Genomic DNA, 16,666 nt, shown 5'->3' with positions numbered 1-16,666 from the left:
AGAAAAATACTGTTCTATTCCTTGAGAAGCAAGTTTCTGCTTAATATAAAACTCTGTCCTTTCATTCAATGGTCTCATTTAATGGTTTCATTTTTACTTATTGCTCCAGTTTCTTAATGCCTCATTTCTGAGTTCACTACTACTAAACTATTCACTTTGCAATAATGTCAATTTATTTAAAGTTTTTTTTTTTCTCAACAGTTCTTCTACCCATTTACTAAAATGAAAAATGATTTTTTCTAATTTAAAAAAAAACAGCAAGAGAAAGAAACTTCATTCTTCATACTTAACGACTATTTGCTATACAACCGAGCTAAATGTTAGTTTATTTATTTATATTTTCCTCGTAGTTTCATGTTCATGCTAAAAGCCATAGTGCAACAGCAAAAACAATAACAAAAACGACAAAAAGAGCATAATCATAATGTAATATTCTTTCAACATGCAACACACAAAAACTAAATAATGTCTTTTTTTGTTTGTTGCTTTCAATGGAGATTGACTGACTGACTGACTGACTGACTGACTGCATGAATGAGTGGGTGAATGAATGAAAAAGAGAGTAAGCGAGCGAGCGTAAACGATTGACTGACTGACAGTAATTCAAAATTTGTCATCAAATTATTATGGCTGTCAGTTGTTAAATAAACAAAATTGTTATTAAATTTGTATATTTTTTTAAGCTTTATTATTGAAGTGTTAAAAATTACATCAAATAATGTGAAAAAGCACAAAACGACATTTGTCGTTAAGACAGAGTATTTTGTAGCTAAATTTTGGGTGTTGGTTAATTTATAGTATAAGAAGATATCATAATTATTTTCTCTACTACTTAGCTTGACTCAAGTTTCTAAATGACATTGTGGGTTTTATTTTATCTTAAAGATCGGTTCGTAGGACCATGTCTACTTAATAATTGCTTTTTAAAATATGCGATATAATTTCAGATATAAGTGGGCTCGTAGGACCATTAACACTTACTAATGATATAACCTTTGTTGGGAATAAATTCGTTAATAATGTTCTCGACTTTATTTCTTTTTAAATTGCGTTTAAAAGAAAATAACATCTACGTGCGTAAATATTTATAAGGTTCGAAGGACCATTTAATCTATTAAAAATTGTTCATTATTTATTTAATTTATTATATTTTATTTTAAGTACTTAACTTTTAACATTTGTTCTATTCCATTCGAACATTTTTACCCCAAAGCCAAGTACCAAACTTTTTACATTTACTGTTATTTTTGTTGTTTTTTATACTGCCAATTATCCTCCAAATATCAACAACAATATAATTTTTACTTCTATTTATAACGTTTTCACATGTGACATTATTGTTGATTGTTATTATACTTTTTATGTTACAATATTTGTCGAACATTGAAAGTAACAAGTACTTTAAGTTTTATGTTGGATTTTAATTGAAAAAACAAATGTACAAACCAATAAAAAAATTTGTTCACATGCAAGATATGTCCTGGAGTGAAAAAATATGTACAATAAACAATAAAAACACCATTGTAAAATAAAAATATATTCCTAGTATTGGGCCACAGATGACATCAAAAAATATATATATAAAGCAAATTATACATAAGTGATATAAAAACACCTTGTACAGTGATTCGTATAATAATTTGCTTAAAAGCTTATTTAATTCTATGAAGAAATGTTTTAACACTCTGCTCATGTGTTAAATCAATTAAATTGATGAAGTGGTATATTTTTAATTCGATATTTTAATTCACTTAACTTGCAGTAAGACCAAAAGTTATTATATGTAAGTATTGGTCCTTCAGAGGCTTTAAAAGTGTTATTATATCTAGATATGTACTTCAAACGCAAGACTTTAGTTTCGGTTATAGCTTGACCTTTAGACTAAAGCATTGGCTATAGACTACACTATTTCCAGGATGACTATAGCTTGACCTGTAGACTAAACCATCGACTATAGACTACACTATTTCCAGGATTTTTAACAGGAAATATTTTGCTATAGATTGAACTATTAGACTCGACTGATCTATAATCTCAACTATAGATTATTCTATTGTCTCGATATAGACTGTTAAAAAAAACTCGACTATTGAATTATCTATAGTATCGAGAAAAGAAAGGAATGTAGCACCGACTACGAAATAGACTACAGCTTTTACTGTAGACTGGACTATATAGACTAGAATTATAGACAATATTCTCGACAAAATACTTGACTGTTATCTTGCCTATAGACTGGACTATTCTCTTAAAGACTAGACTATAACCTCAACTGTATAGTCAAAAAGAAGTACTATAGCATCAACTGTAGGTTGTACTACAGTATCTACGATATATATTTAACAGACTATAGCCTAGACAATCGACCGGACTACAGACTCGACTATAGATTGGAATGAGCATAAGTCTTAGCAATAGACTGAACTTAAGTCTTGACTATGGAATAGACTACAGTCTGGATAGTTCAGAATATAGACAAGGCTATAGACTCGACTGTGAAGTGGTGAGAACTATGTTCTCGCCAATTGATTGGACTATGGTCTCAGCTATATACAGGACTATAGTCTCGACAACCGATCGGATTATAGACATGACTATAAATTGCATGAACTTTAGTCTTGATAATAGAATGGGCTATAGTGTTAACTATATACTGAAATAATGTACAGCCAATAACATTAGTCTCGACTTTAGTCTTAAATATTGACTGGGCTCAAGTCTCGAGTATATACTGGTCTGCAGTATTGACTATAGACTGAAATATAAACTTGACTATGGAATAGAATATAACCTATTTACAGACTTATAGACAATAATATATATTCTCGACCATGGACTGAACTAAGTCTCGACAATTGGATAATAGAGTTTCAACTGTAGACTGAACTGTAGTCTCGACGATTAGACTATAAAGTCGAGACAAAACTAAAGTGTCGATATTGGCCTATAAACTTAACTATTGACTATAGACTAAAGGGCTAATAAAATAGTGTAGACTAAATAAAAGCTGACGGTCATAACTTTGAACTCGATCACTACTTCCTCTCTCTCTACGACTGAACTACAATTTAAACTGTCTGCTGAATTACTATTTAGACCTAGACTGCCAATCTAATGGCAAATTTCAAAGAAGTGCTTTTCTTGTAAATTAATAACAACGCACGCTATGAAATACTTCAATATTATTACTCAATATTAAAATTGTCTGCTAGATTAAGCAAACTAACTATACGGCGACTCTAGATGGAAGCTGTAACCAATTTAAAACAAAAGCCCTTACACAGCATATGCAAAAAATAGACAATATAAAAGTTCCATAGAAAAAATTGAACATTTGCCTTGATTTTTATACTAGCTTAACGAACATAAAAACAAACTGGGCACCAAAAAAAAAAAAAACTCCACAAATCTTCTATATAGTAGCAATAAAAATCGCAACAAAAAAACGCAAACTTGCATTTAAATACGATAGAATATGTATCTGTGTGTGGCATATTGTGTTAATAAAAACAAAAAAAGTGGCAAAGTTATATAATTTATTATAGACTCTCGCATATTGAAGTAAAAAAAGTGACAGAACAGAATTGTTTTTACATAAAACACTGTAATAAACATTTTATTTTGTATCTTTATTCCCGGACACCAGCACTATTATACTGAAAAGTTTGTACTTTTTCTTTACAAAATTCTATAAATTTCAATAAAAAACTATTGAAAAAAAACAATTGTAATAAAAAATTTTACTTTATAAATATTCTTCTTAATATTCATATGAGTAAACAAATATTATTTGTTACTCTTACTGGCAAGCGCGTCTATCTATCTTCTATATATATTTATTTATTTGTTTAAATAAGTCCAATTTTAATCTGTTTAAATTGACACTCGGGGTCAAATTCATTAAAATGTTTTATATTTATTCATTTCGTACGTTCATTCGTTTGTTTATTTCTTTCTTTTGAAACTACATTTTTACAGCAACAAAACGGAATACACTTGTAGTTTTTGTTTTGATTGGTTGTTTGTACAGTGGGGGTGAAAAAACCAGGGCAATTGTGTAATTTTGAAAATGGGCAATATCAGTACTCGTTTTCGGATAGCCCCATACAAGTTGCCCCTCGAAAAGCAGCTTTAACCGACATAACTTGTTTAAAATACGAATACGAATACAGAGATGAAATTCGACATAAGTAAGTTTCTTATGATCCATAACCACTATGCAAAATTTTATGTATATCGGTCCATAATTGCCCAAAATTTCGGTCAAATTTTCTTTTTATAGAAATTTTTCTATAACATTTTCATTTTATAGCAAATTTTTGATAAAATATTCTTTTAATTGAAATTTTTTGATAAAATTTACTTTTTATAGAAAATGTTCGATAAATTTTTCATTTAATAGAAGATTTTCGATATATTTTTATTTTTATAGAAAATTTTCTTTTTACAGAAAACTTTCGATAAAAATGTTTCGGTAACGTATATCGTATTTTTCAAAATCATTTAGAAGAAATTTATCTCCAATTAGAACTTGAAATTGATTTAATTATTAATTATCTCATTATAAAAAATTTTCAATAATACTTTCTTTAAATAATAATTTTTTATTATTATTTTTTTTAATTTTCAGGTATGTTATTTTAATCCTTCCTAAATTATGAAAATAGTATGTAAGTAAATAAATTTAAATTATTATGCAGCAAGCAATTCTTATAACTAAAATGAGTCATTTTTAATAGAATTGCCTTCAACAATTAAAATTAATTTAGAATAAAATACATATGACCCTAATTAAATCTTCCGCACTGTCACTGACATACACATTCATTTAAGCATTTATTTATATATATTTCACAAAAAATGTTCGTTCATTTTGTTCAATATTTCCAAACGAATAACCCTGCAACCAAGAACTACTAAGTAGAAGAAGATAATTCACAATAATTTGTTGCATTATTACACATATGCAGATCATTTTATTTTATTTATTGTATTGTATTTTATGTAAAATACACATACATATTAATTTTTAATTTTTCTTATTGTGTGACTGGAAGTGGGGGACTTTTGCGAATATAAAACAAATTGTTGCAGGGTAAATTGTAAAATATATCATCAAGTTAAGGCGGAAAAGTTCTGAAGCAACTTAACATAAAATGCCTGCATACATTAAGGCAAAAGAGGTTATCGTAACGATTGAGAAAGAGTAGTTAAATGAGAAGCGGATTAAAGTTTATTAAAAGTAATACATGTGTGAATTATATAAAAATATAAGTTTAGTTGTACAACCACTACCACTACAGTGGGGAGGGTATATCAAAAATTATCTTTTAATCAGAAAATTGATTTAAAAATATTCTTCAAAATGAAAATTTATGGAAATATTTTCGAAAAAATAAAATTTATAAAGAAAAGAAAGAAAATTTTTATATAAACATTTTTTAAAATTTTTCTAAAATAAAAAAGTTATCCAAAAAAGTTTTAAAAAAATAATTATTTTTGAAAATTTTCATTAAAAAGAAAATTGATCACAATATTTATGAGGAAATTTTATTTAAAAAATTAAAAAAAAAAAGTTTTCTTAAAAAAGAAAATGAAACCGAAAATTGTTTCTTTAAAAGCAAAAAAAATATATCTAAAAAATTTTTCTTTAAAAAGATATTATATTAAAATATTCTGTAAGACAAAAATTAATCAGAAATATTTCTTTAAAAAGAAAATCAATTTTTTTTAATTATACCAAAAAAAATATATCAGGAAATAGTAGCCGAAAGTTTTCCTTCAAAAGAAAATCAGAAAATTAAAAAAAATATTTGAAAATTTTCTTTTAAAAGAAATTTTATCCGAAAGTTTAGTTTTAAAAGAAAATTTATCAGAAAAATTTTCCATAAAAAAATTTTCAAAAATTTTTTTAAAATTAAAATTTATCAGAAATTACAAAAAAAGTATTTGAAAATTTTCTTTCAAAAGAAATTTTATTCGAAAGTATTGTTTAAAAAGAAAATGTATTCCAAAAAATTTCCTTAAAAACTAAACTTTTAAAAAATTTAGGGGGTTATTGTGTAAATCCCTTCATAAAATCACTTTCATAAAATATATTTATTTTGATCGAGTATGGTTAAGGATATGATCTCAAGATTCCCGGATTTTCTGCAACGGGACTGATATGTTCAGAGATTTAATAGCTCATTTAATAATTGTGAATATTGATTATAAAATTGTCAGTAGTTTGTTCTTTGTAGCACACAAGAAAGCGGTTGTGGTTCGTCTCTAATTAACCCTTTTCGCACTAAACTAAACCTCTGGACTTTTTGTGGATATGACTTCACCACACACTTTATTTTGACGTGTATTGATCATTTTTGTTAAAAAATAGAAAAAATGTTTTCGAAGCATATCGCAGGATATTATCCTTTTTAGCATGAAGTGACATCAAATTCTAAAAATAACTTATTTTCTTTAAAATAAAACCCGTGTGAAGTCCAAATTACGCTCTATATCGAGAAAAATATAAAAAAAATCTTGGGACACCTTTGTTTGCTGGAATAAGATTGGGATTTGATAAGTGAATGTATCGCCTGTTTGTAAGGAAGCAATGCCAAACCGTGTTAATGAGTAAATGTCTATCAAAGACGTACTCAATGTTGCTTTAATGAGCAAACTGTTTTGTATACTTTTATACTAAGGAATATAAAAAAATTCTTCTCAAACGTTGTCAGGGGACGAATCAGTGACTTTAACTTGTAATAAAAAAATATTTAAAAATATTTTTCTTTCGACAAAACTGCAAACTCATATGTATGTATATCATAAACTAATTATTTGTTTACAAAATTCTTAAAACACATGGACTCTTTGAAATCCTTATTGTTAGTGGTAATAATGCGGTCCAACCTTTTAACAAATGCTAAAGATGCGCAGCATCAACCCTCTTTTACACATGGTCGGTTTGTCGAACAAATTCTTACTTTACTCATTCAAATATTTGTCCATAGCTGTACTAAAGGTACTCCTGAATGGCAAACATTTACCAATCTATACTACAATTGCGAGTACTCGAACTCGTGCAAAGATCTAACAAAAATAAGAAAATAAAAAACAAATCAGAAATAAATTTAGCTACAACAACAAAAACAAGTTATTTTTAATTACAAACATAAGGGTGTTGTTTAGGTTTCGACACAAGAAAAGAGAATATTAGGAAGAGGGAGAGGCGTGAAAAAATAGATGGATAAAAGAGAATGAAGAAGAGGTAGACACAGAGAGAGAGAGTGAAAACGACCAAAAATATAAACAACCATTAAATTTTTTACACATTTTACTCCTCACACACATTCACATTGACATTGATTCATTCGGTCGTACTGCGTACTACGGGATGCAGTGTTTTTTTGTCGTACCAAAAAACGCTCTCATAGATACAAAATAAACAAAATAAAAATTTAATAGAAAAATGTATAAAACCTTTTAATAAATTGAAAACAAAATATTAAGAAAAAAATTCAAAATATTAAGAAAATTTCTAATAAAAAGAAGAAAATAATCAAATCAAAGTTTTAAATAAAAGAAAGTGCCAAGAAAAGTTTAAAGAAAAATAAATATATAAAAATATCTAAATATCTTTTAAATATTGAAAAAAAAGAAAAGTTTATCAAAGAAAAAATCTTTTTTTTTCCAAGTGTTAAAGTAGCAAAATACAAAATCTCATCTAAAGTGAAAATAACATAAAGAAGAAAAATAATAAGGAAAGAAAGAATATATATTTTTTGCATTTGTTGGGTTTAACACAACACGGATTTCTACCTACTTTTTACCACCCCTCTAGATTGAAAGTAAAATTTCCATTATGCTACACTGGGATTATCTGACATATAAGGTAAAGAAAATATTTTGAAATATAAATTATTGTAAAAAAAGTATATAATAAATTTATTTTTAAATATTATAATTTGTCCCAGCAAAAAACTAAGAAAAGACCAATTATAATTACTTACCTATAACATACTTTTCAGCGATTACTATATATCGCCTGGATAACATAGAAGTAGTATTATAAGTAGCTACTATTAATATGCTATATAAATTCATTATAATTCTCTATTCATTATGCTCATATGATTTAGAATGACTTACCTAACAACATACTTTTCAATGACTACTTCATATCGTTTTTTTGCGTAGAAGTACTCTAATAAGTTTCTACTAATAATGTTTTATATAAATACTTATTAATTCATTAGAATGACAACCTATTACTTGTAAGTGTTTAAGATAATAACTTGCCTTCCAGTATGCTAATAAGTAAATTTTTTTTTGGTAAAACTAGTTTTTGCTGGGATGCTTTCTATACGGGCTTGTTTATCTATCCTTAAATATTTCTAGCTATTTTTGATACAAAATTCTATATTTTCCTAGAAATTTATTTAATTTTTCTTTTATTAGTTAATTAGGAAATACCGACATAACTACCAGCAACTTGGCAACATTTATTCATTAATTAAAAAAATATATATATAATTTTATTTATACCCCTACGACGACCACTTTCTGTACGTTAATTCTCTCTGTTATTTTTCAAGTACACGTGCTATGTTTTTTAATTAAAATTTTAAAGATATTGATCCAATTATATATTTTTTTGGTTTGTTGAAATAAATACAAAAATATGTTTTGTAATAGACGTGCAATTACGTATGTTTAGGTAGTTTTAAAATTTTGTGGAATCATCATCATTGATGATGATGTTAATTCATTAGTGTTATTATGGAAGAGTAAACAATTTTACAATGTATGAAGTCTGTAGTTTTTGGTAATTGAATAAGTAATGCTGTATTGAAGTTACCCAGCATAAACTGGGTAATGACTTTCTATTTTTATTACTTACCTTAAAATAAAATTTTCAATGACTACTACTTATCGTCTGCAATACATAGTAATAAGTTCCTAGTAATAATGAGTGTAATAAGTTTCTAGTAATAATGAGTTCTATAAATATTTATATTAACTAATTTGCTTTACGATTTACATTGACGAACTAATTTTCTTTACAATTTACATTGACTAATTTTTGTAATTACTTGTAAGTCTCTTATGTAGTAATGAAGCTTTTGCTGGGTATAAATAGAAAGTAGAAGTACTAAAACTTATGATTTTTTGTTCTTACTACTTATTTTAAAAATTTCTTTAAAGGAAATCTAAATAATAGACCCACCAAAAAAAACAATAAAGGAAAAAAGAAGTAAAAATTATTCTATGGATGTACTGAAAAAGTGCTGCAATAGTAATGATTTTAACACTGATTTGTCAAAGAAGGCATGTGTGTAATTTAATTATAAATTTACTACATCTGAAGTCATTCTTAAAAAGTAATTTTTATGTTCCTTTTTATAAATTTAAAAAGAAGTGAAATTGTAGTATTAGAGAATACAAATATAAAATAATATTTAATTAATATTAATAAAGGTTGAGCCAAAACTTATTTTTGGTCCGTCAGATTATAGTTTTTTTGATAAGCTTTAAAACATACGTAAGAAAAAATTCACTATTCACTGCTGGTTCATAAGCATTTTAACTGATTATGTTAACAGTTCAAAGACTTAGGAGACAAGGACTTACAAGGCTCGCTTACAAATCATTACTTATATAAGTGGTTACGAATAAGAAGTTAAAAGATTGTTTTGTTTAAAAAGCAAACAAACATTTTTCTGACACATAATACAAACGAAGGCTTCTTGTTCGTTACTACTGCTCTGTTGCGGGTTCAATAATGATTTTCACACAGAAAAGCTATTTTCTTTGTGTGAGTATTATTGAATTTCTTTTCAAATATGCTTGGGCTCCGGCAGGTTAGTGGTTAGTGTTCTAGTCTTGTAGACCGGAGGTGGTGGGTTTGATTCCCAACTGGTTAAGGAGTGCACAACATTCCCGATAGAGGCCTAGGTGTATTTCTACGGATTTGATATATATATGTACATCCTCCTTTCAAACTACCTAATAAAATATGCGAATAGAACGACAAAATTCCAAATGAAGTACTTACTTATCTGATTATATATAAGTCATTAATAGAGTACTTAAAAGTAATGCAGACCGCATGTAGTAGCTTAAAAAAAACGCAAAAGAATCAATAAAATACTATAATTCTAATGTTTTTGTTGAAGTCTTATAGTTCTGAAAGTAAAAAATTAAAATAAAGTAAAACTTTATAACAAATACACTTGTTATGAGTTGTTATGATAAAACTTATATACTGGGAGACTTTTTACAACTTCTTGGTTAGACATTTTGTATGGCTTAAGAACGAGGTACTGTTCGAGAATAATACCGGTCAAACAAAAAATTTCTCAAGGTGTTTCTTGTGTCAATAAAACTAGCCGACAAAATTTGAAAAAAATCGAAAATTAGATACCTAGTTTTATTTTTCATAAATATTGACTTGTTCTGAATCCGAATTTCAGATTTTCTCCATCGTATTTGGGATTTAAGATATCGTCTCCGATTTATCTTTCAGAATTTTGGGTTTTGGGTTTAATCTCAAAATTTGAATTTAATATAAAATTGATTTAAGAATTTAAAATATTGAATTAATCCCAAAATTGCCTTGGTACCTTTTTAAAAAAACTTTTTTAATATAATTTTTTTCATATAAGTTCTTTTGAATCACAATAATGTTCCACACAGACATCGTTGGTTCAATTTGCACTAATTCTAGAACTGGTTACATCTCATATTTGTTAATTTTTACGTTCTCATTTTTCCAGTTGAAACATCAGCACAGTTTAATTAAATCATCATTCAGATCTTTTTTAGAATTCAAGCGATTCTAGTTTTAAATTAGTCTTAAATTAGTCAATCCCATTATTCTCACTTTCTCCCTCTAACTAGAAATACCTTTTAAGGTTCAAAGTTTCGATCGCACATTGAGAGAGAGAGAAAGGAAATCAGTTAATATCATAAAGTGATCATGCCGTGGGATGTAAATTCCTTTATCCAGTTATTGTTATTAATTCGAATTTCTTTAATACAAAATTATTGATCAATTTGTGAACAACTGCCAATAAATTTTCTTATATAGTCAAGTCAAGTTCATTACGATGCTTTAATAATAGAAAATTTTATATTATATAGAAAATTATCGATCATTTCCTATGTTGTCATCTTCTCTTATCAAAATATTTATCGATAAATTTTTTTATAAAAACTTCTTTATAATTTGTTTTAAAGAAAACGTAGATTAAATATCCTTACATTCAAAATTCTTTAACAATTTTATTTTTATAGAAAAAAAAATTAAGAAAAATATCTATTACTTAAAAAATGTTCAGTACATTTAAAAAATCTTTTTTAAAAATACTTAATTAATTATTAAGTACTTAAGACCCCAAAAATTTTATCTATCAATGAATCAAACGTACAAAAATAGGCGGAAGTCAATTTACTGTTAATTTTTCTAAAGCCTAAAGTAGTCAATACTATATTAAAATGTCGATCTTTATAAAACAATAATTTCAATTTCCTAATACAGAAAATACATAGCTCTAGCACTCCCTCTCTTTCTCTTTTTCTCTCTTTTATGACTCTCTTTTATACATATTATGTACAAGTATTCCCTTAAATGAAAACACGTTCATTATTATAACATGTCAAGTACTTCAATGAATAATTTCAAATTAAAAATTCGTACACGCATTAAGTCACAGTCAAAGAAAGAAAAAAAAAGAAAAAAACAAAAATGAAGAAAATGATTTTTGTGGATTTTTGTAAATAAATGATATAATATGTATATGTATGGATTTCATTTTAAAAATAAAACATTTGTTAAACATATGGAAATCATATGAACTGTCTGTCTATAGAACTGTCTGTCAGTCAGCTTTTCAGCCTATTGTGTACACAGATCTCTTATTAGGCGAAAGTAATCCATGAAACCATTGTGTAGTTTTGTATCTCATTGTAAACTGCACACAGACATTGCCCATTCGTTCGTTCATTTGCCTGGGGTTCTTGATATTTAAATCAAAAGCAACAGTAATTTTAACCAAAATAATATAAATGGAATGAATTTTAATCTGGTGGTCTTTAAATGGAAATCACTATGAGAATGATGATGATGAGATGTCACTGCACTGACTATGAATTTATAGTTAAATACAAATAAACTAAAAATACTATTGAAGATTTAAGTTCTATATTGTCTTGAAACTTTTAATAGTTTTATGTTATTTTAAATTCAAACATAAAAAACTGAAAAAAATTGTTTAACATAATCTAAAAAGTCTATTGCAAACTGCAACTATAAAGACATAGTTGTTCAGTAGTACTGCTACACTTGCACTTGCAATAAGAAATATGTACATTATTTTTGTTTTATTTTTATTTCTACTGTATTGTTAGTTATGATGTGAAGTGGATACTTTTATAAGAAGTCTCTTCATCTTATTTGTAACACAAAAAAAACGACTAGAAAAACAGACAAAACGCAAAAATTTAAAAAAAAATTAAATATTGTCTGAGAGTTAAACTAATTTCTTAAGAAATTAAAAAAAAAAATGCGTTTACGATCAGTATATTTATATAATATATATAAATTTACGATCTTTTTTCTTTTCATAAAAAATTAACTACAATTTTATTTTCATAGAAAAAATCACGATCAATTTTATTTTCATAGAGAATTAAAGATTTTTTCAATTTGTTTTTTTTTTTAATATGTGGATATAGAAATACACTATCAAATCATCATCTTTTTTAAAGAGTGATCAAAATTCAGTTTTAAGAAAAGTTTTTGTCTTTTGACAGAATTTTTTTTTTTGTAAAAAATTCACGATCACTTAGTTTCCATTTTTCAGATAATTCAAGTTAAAATATTACGAAAGGTTTTCGTACTTTCGTAAAAATAGAAAAAGGTTTTATTAACTAATAATTCCTATTATACATGAAATTTTTGTAAATATTATGAAAAAAGAAGTTACGAAATTTTTCTTAAAGTTGAGCATTGATTATTTTCAGTGTACAATCATGTTTGATCTTTTAGAATTTTCACGATCCATATCTTTTGATTTCTTTCTTATTGCTTCTAGGAAAAACTTTAGGTCAATTTTATTTTTAAAGGATATAAGTGATCATTCCGATCATTTCTTTACAAATATTGCGTGTTTCATGTTAAAAAATTTCTTTTAATTTAATTTCTTCGCGTTTAATGTTATTGTTATTGAGAAATTGCTATAAATTTTCTTTATAGAGAATATTTCATATTAATTTTTGTTTTAAAGAAGTTGTTCTACAGTTAATCAATCTCACCTTCATTTCATCTCTTTGTAGAAAAAAATCACAATCAATTTACTTTTTATAGAAAGTTATTGATGAAATTTTTATTATAGAATATTCTTAAATAGTTTTTCAAAACTCATGATCTATTCCAGATCTTAGAGTATTCTTGATCAGTTTTCTACAAATTTAATTGAAACATGTTTAAAAGTTTAAGTTCATATTTTCTGTTGTACAGTCAATTTGTTTCTCAAGAGAAAAATTTATGATCAAATCGATTTTAAAGAATAATTACAATTTGTTTATTTTTTTATGAAAATATGTAGATAGTTTCTTTTTTTATTTAAAATACGCTATCAGATAGCTTTCCTTTTCAAATCTGTAATCCATTTCTTTTCATAAAAAATTTTTGATCAATTTTTTAATGAATTTTGATTTTAGACACGATCCAAAAATAGATCGTAAATTGTAAAATTTTTAATGTTTCTTTTCTACAAATTTTTTAATGAGGTCTTTTTTCCTTTAGTGAAAAGACGAAATTACATTTTCTCCCATCATATATATACTTTCTGGATTTTTACTCAAAATCTGTTGTATTTTAAACAATTGTAGACGACTAAAATATTGTCCGTCCATCCGTCCGTCTGTCGTTCCTAAGTTCTTAAAATAGTCGCTTTAAAGATGAAAACAACAAGAAAGAAACAAATTTACAAGTGCTAGTTAAGAAAAGGAAAAACTACAAAAAAATTGTTGATATAAATAATTGAAAAAGTATAGTCTAGTTGTTGCTTTTTCCCCCTAAAAAGAAAAATAAAAACCAAAACCAAGTAAAGAAATTGTTACATGTGTGTATGCAGTTGACATCACTTGAAATTTCAAGATGTTTCAAGAGGGAAGATGGCAACAAAACAGGACACAAAAAAAAAGAAAATAAGAAACTGAAAGTAGTTGCATCTTTACAATAACATCAAAAAAAAAATACCTACAAAATACAACACAATTTTCATTTCATATTTAATTAAGAAAATATAAGTTTCTATTGCATGACTAGTTTTCTTTCTGTAAATATGATTCACAAAAGCAATTGTGATTAAGGATTTTTCTGTGTTATACTCAAATATTCTTAAGATATGTAGCAATTTATTTTGAAATTAAATAAAGTATTTTATTTTGAGAGGAAAATTTCATGAAATTTAATTTTTGAAAATATATATTTTCTAGGATTTTGATTTAAAAAATAGTTTGAAATGCAATTTCTGTTTCAGCCATTAAGCCTAATATTTTATAATATTCTCTTTTACCATGTTAAAAATTTCAAATATTCCTTGTTTAAAATTAATTGTGGCTTTTTGATTAGCAATTCCCTTATTCAATCTGTCTGTCTGTCTGTCTGTCTAAACCTGTCATTTGCTCTTATTCTCTCCTGTATTTGTGTACACATTTTTGTCTAATACTCCCTCTGTTGTGGATTTCATCAAGCATACCAAATTGCCCTTAATTTCTTAAATGATGTAATTAAGTAAACCACACTCTTCTCCCCACACTTCCATTAGCCCCCAACAAAAGGAACAAGTAATAGCAGCAACAGCAAAAATTTTGCAACCAAATCAACAATATTCTGCTTAGGGCAAATAAATCAATCAGTAAATTAATGTTGCTGCAGATAAAAATACACAATTCTCATTTACCATTTCTCACTATAAGACCCAGAAAATATTTTCCTTAACATTAACAACGAATACAACTAACAATGATTAAGAAGGCTAAGGGGATTTCAAAAAAAAGGAACAATTCATTATCATGATCAACCCCAAATAATATTTTTTAACTAATATTTATCTGCATATTAATGGACTAATGCTGAGACCTAATGTAAATGTAAATGAAACTCTCAACTACTGAAATTATAATCAATATGGAAATGTTAACTCTATTCTAATATAACCGAGCTGTTGTTTCAACAAAACTTGAATATTTTATAGAAATTATCGTAATAAGTAACACTTGCCACAAGAGCCAACAACAACAACATCTAAGGGAAATGTCTTAATAATAAATTTTATTAAAATTACTATTAATGCTACAATTATTAAAACAACTACATATGTATGTTAATGCCTGCTATTGCCAAAAATTTCTAAACTACATATAATTTAGTAAATGTATGTACATGACTTTGTATGAAACTTTACATTTAATATATAGAACAATTTATTTCTCTACTAGTATCTTTTAACCAAACTATAACAATTAAGTATTAAACTATAGTTAAAATTTAAATAATTGCTAAAAGAGATAAAGTTCTGTAAAATTTTTCAAGAGTTGCAGTTAAAAAGTGCCTAACAGACCAAAATATTAGAAACACAAAAAAAATAGCATACAAGAGTAAAATTGAGAGCTTAAGTCTCATATTTAAAAAGAAAATTGATCGTGATTTGATACACATTAAAATTAAAATGATCGTATTTTTTATAAATAAGTTTTACAAAGTTTAAAATTTGCAATAATAATATTGAAATTATCTTTAAACTTCGAATAGAAGAATCTTTTAAAATAGTTTTACTTTAAAAGAAATATTTAATTTGAATGTTAAATTTTTGTAACAAGGAATTAATTTTTGTAAAACTACAAAATTGTTCATCAAAATTGTCTGCAAATTAATAATTTATCATGAATTTTCTATAAAAAATTTTCATAAATTTCCTATAAAAAAGAAAATTGATCATTCGTAAATTGTCTACAAATTGTTCATGAATTTTCAATAAAAATATGATCGAAAGATCTATAAAAACAAAATTTTTCTAAACAGATCATGAATTAACTATAAACAATTTTATCGTAAATTATTTATAAAAAGAAAATTTATCGTAATTCTAAAATTGTCCATAAATTGAAAATTAAATAGATCTATAAAGGGGAAATTTATCGTAATTTTTCTATAACAAAAAAAAGTTGTTTGGGAATTTTATATAAATTCCCAATTTTTAAATTTTTTAGAAAAAAAAAATCATTTATCGTTAATTTTTTGTTTAAATGTATTATTGATCGTAAAACTTCTATAACATGAAAATTTACATATAAATTGCATTTAAAATTTGATCGTGTAATTATTTTAGATTAAACTTTGATCATAAATTTTCTGTAAAAATATTGATCGATCGATCAGATTAGATCTAGAAATTTCTAAATTTTTTCTAAAACTAAAAAAACACAAATTGTCTACAAAATAAAAATTTATCATGAATTTTCTGTTTTTATAAAAAGAAAATTTATTGAAAAGGATGCTGATTGTAAATCCACTATAAAAAGGAAAATTGATATTCAATAAGAAATGCTACTGGTCGTAAATTTTCTATAAAATAAAATTTGATCATGACTTAAAAGAAATTGAGTCTTATTT

At 25.8% G+C, this 16,666-nt stretch overlaps 1 protein-coding gene across 16 annotated transcripts in view; it reads left to right on the top strand.

Annotated features, from left to right (window-relative positions):
• The window catches only part of LOC111679859 (homeobox protein 5), a 278,845-nt gene that overhangs the window by 92,889 nt on the left and 169,290 nt on the right, over positions 1–16,666 (top strand). For 4 of the 16 annotated variants that reach the window (XM_046951607.1, XM_046951606.1, XM_046951598.1 and 1 more), the window contains exon 1: positions 7,566–7,876. The exons of 2 other annotated variants lie outside the window; for them this stretch is intronic. In XM_046951607.1, coding sequence (XP_046807563.1) covers positions 7,847–7,876 — 30 coding nt within the window. In that variant the 5' untranslated portion in view covers positions 7,566–7,846. Of the gene's footprint in view, positions 1–7,560; positions 7,877–16,666 lie in introns of those variants that run through there. 10 more of the 16 variants (XM_046951601.1, XM_046951602.1, XM_046951600.1 and 7 more) reach the window with 5 other exon arrangements.

Source organism: Lucilia cuprina, chromosome 5 (assembly GCF_022045245.1).
Source record: "Lucilia cuprina isolate Lc7/37 chromosome 5, ASM2204524v1, whole genome shotgun sequence".
Classification (NCBI taxonomy): domain Eukaryota; kingdom Metazoa; phylum Arthropoda; class Insecta; order Diptera; family Calliphoridae; genus Lucilia; species Lucilia cuprina.
This window is presented reverse-complemented; position numbering and strand designations above follow the sequence as displayed.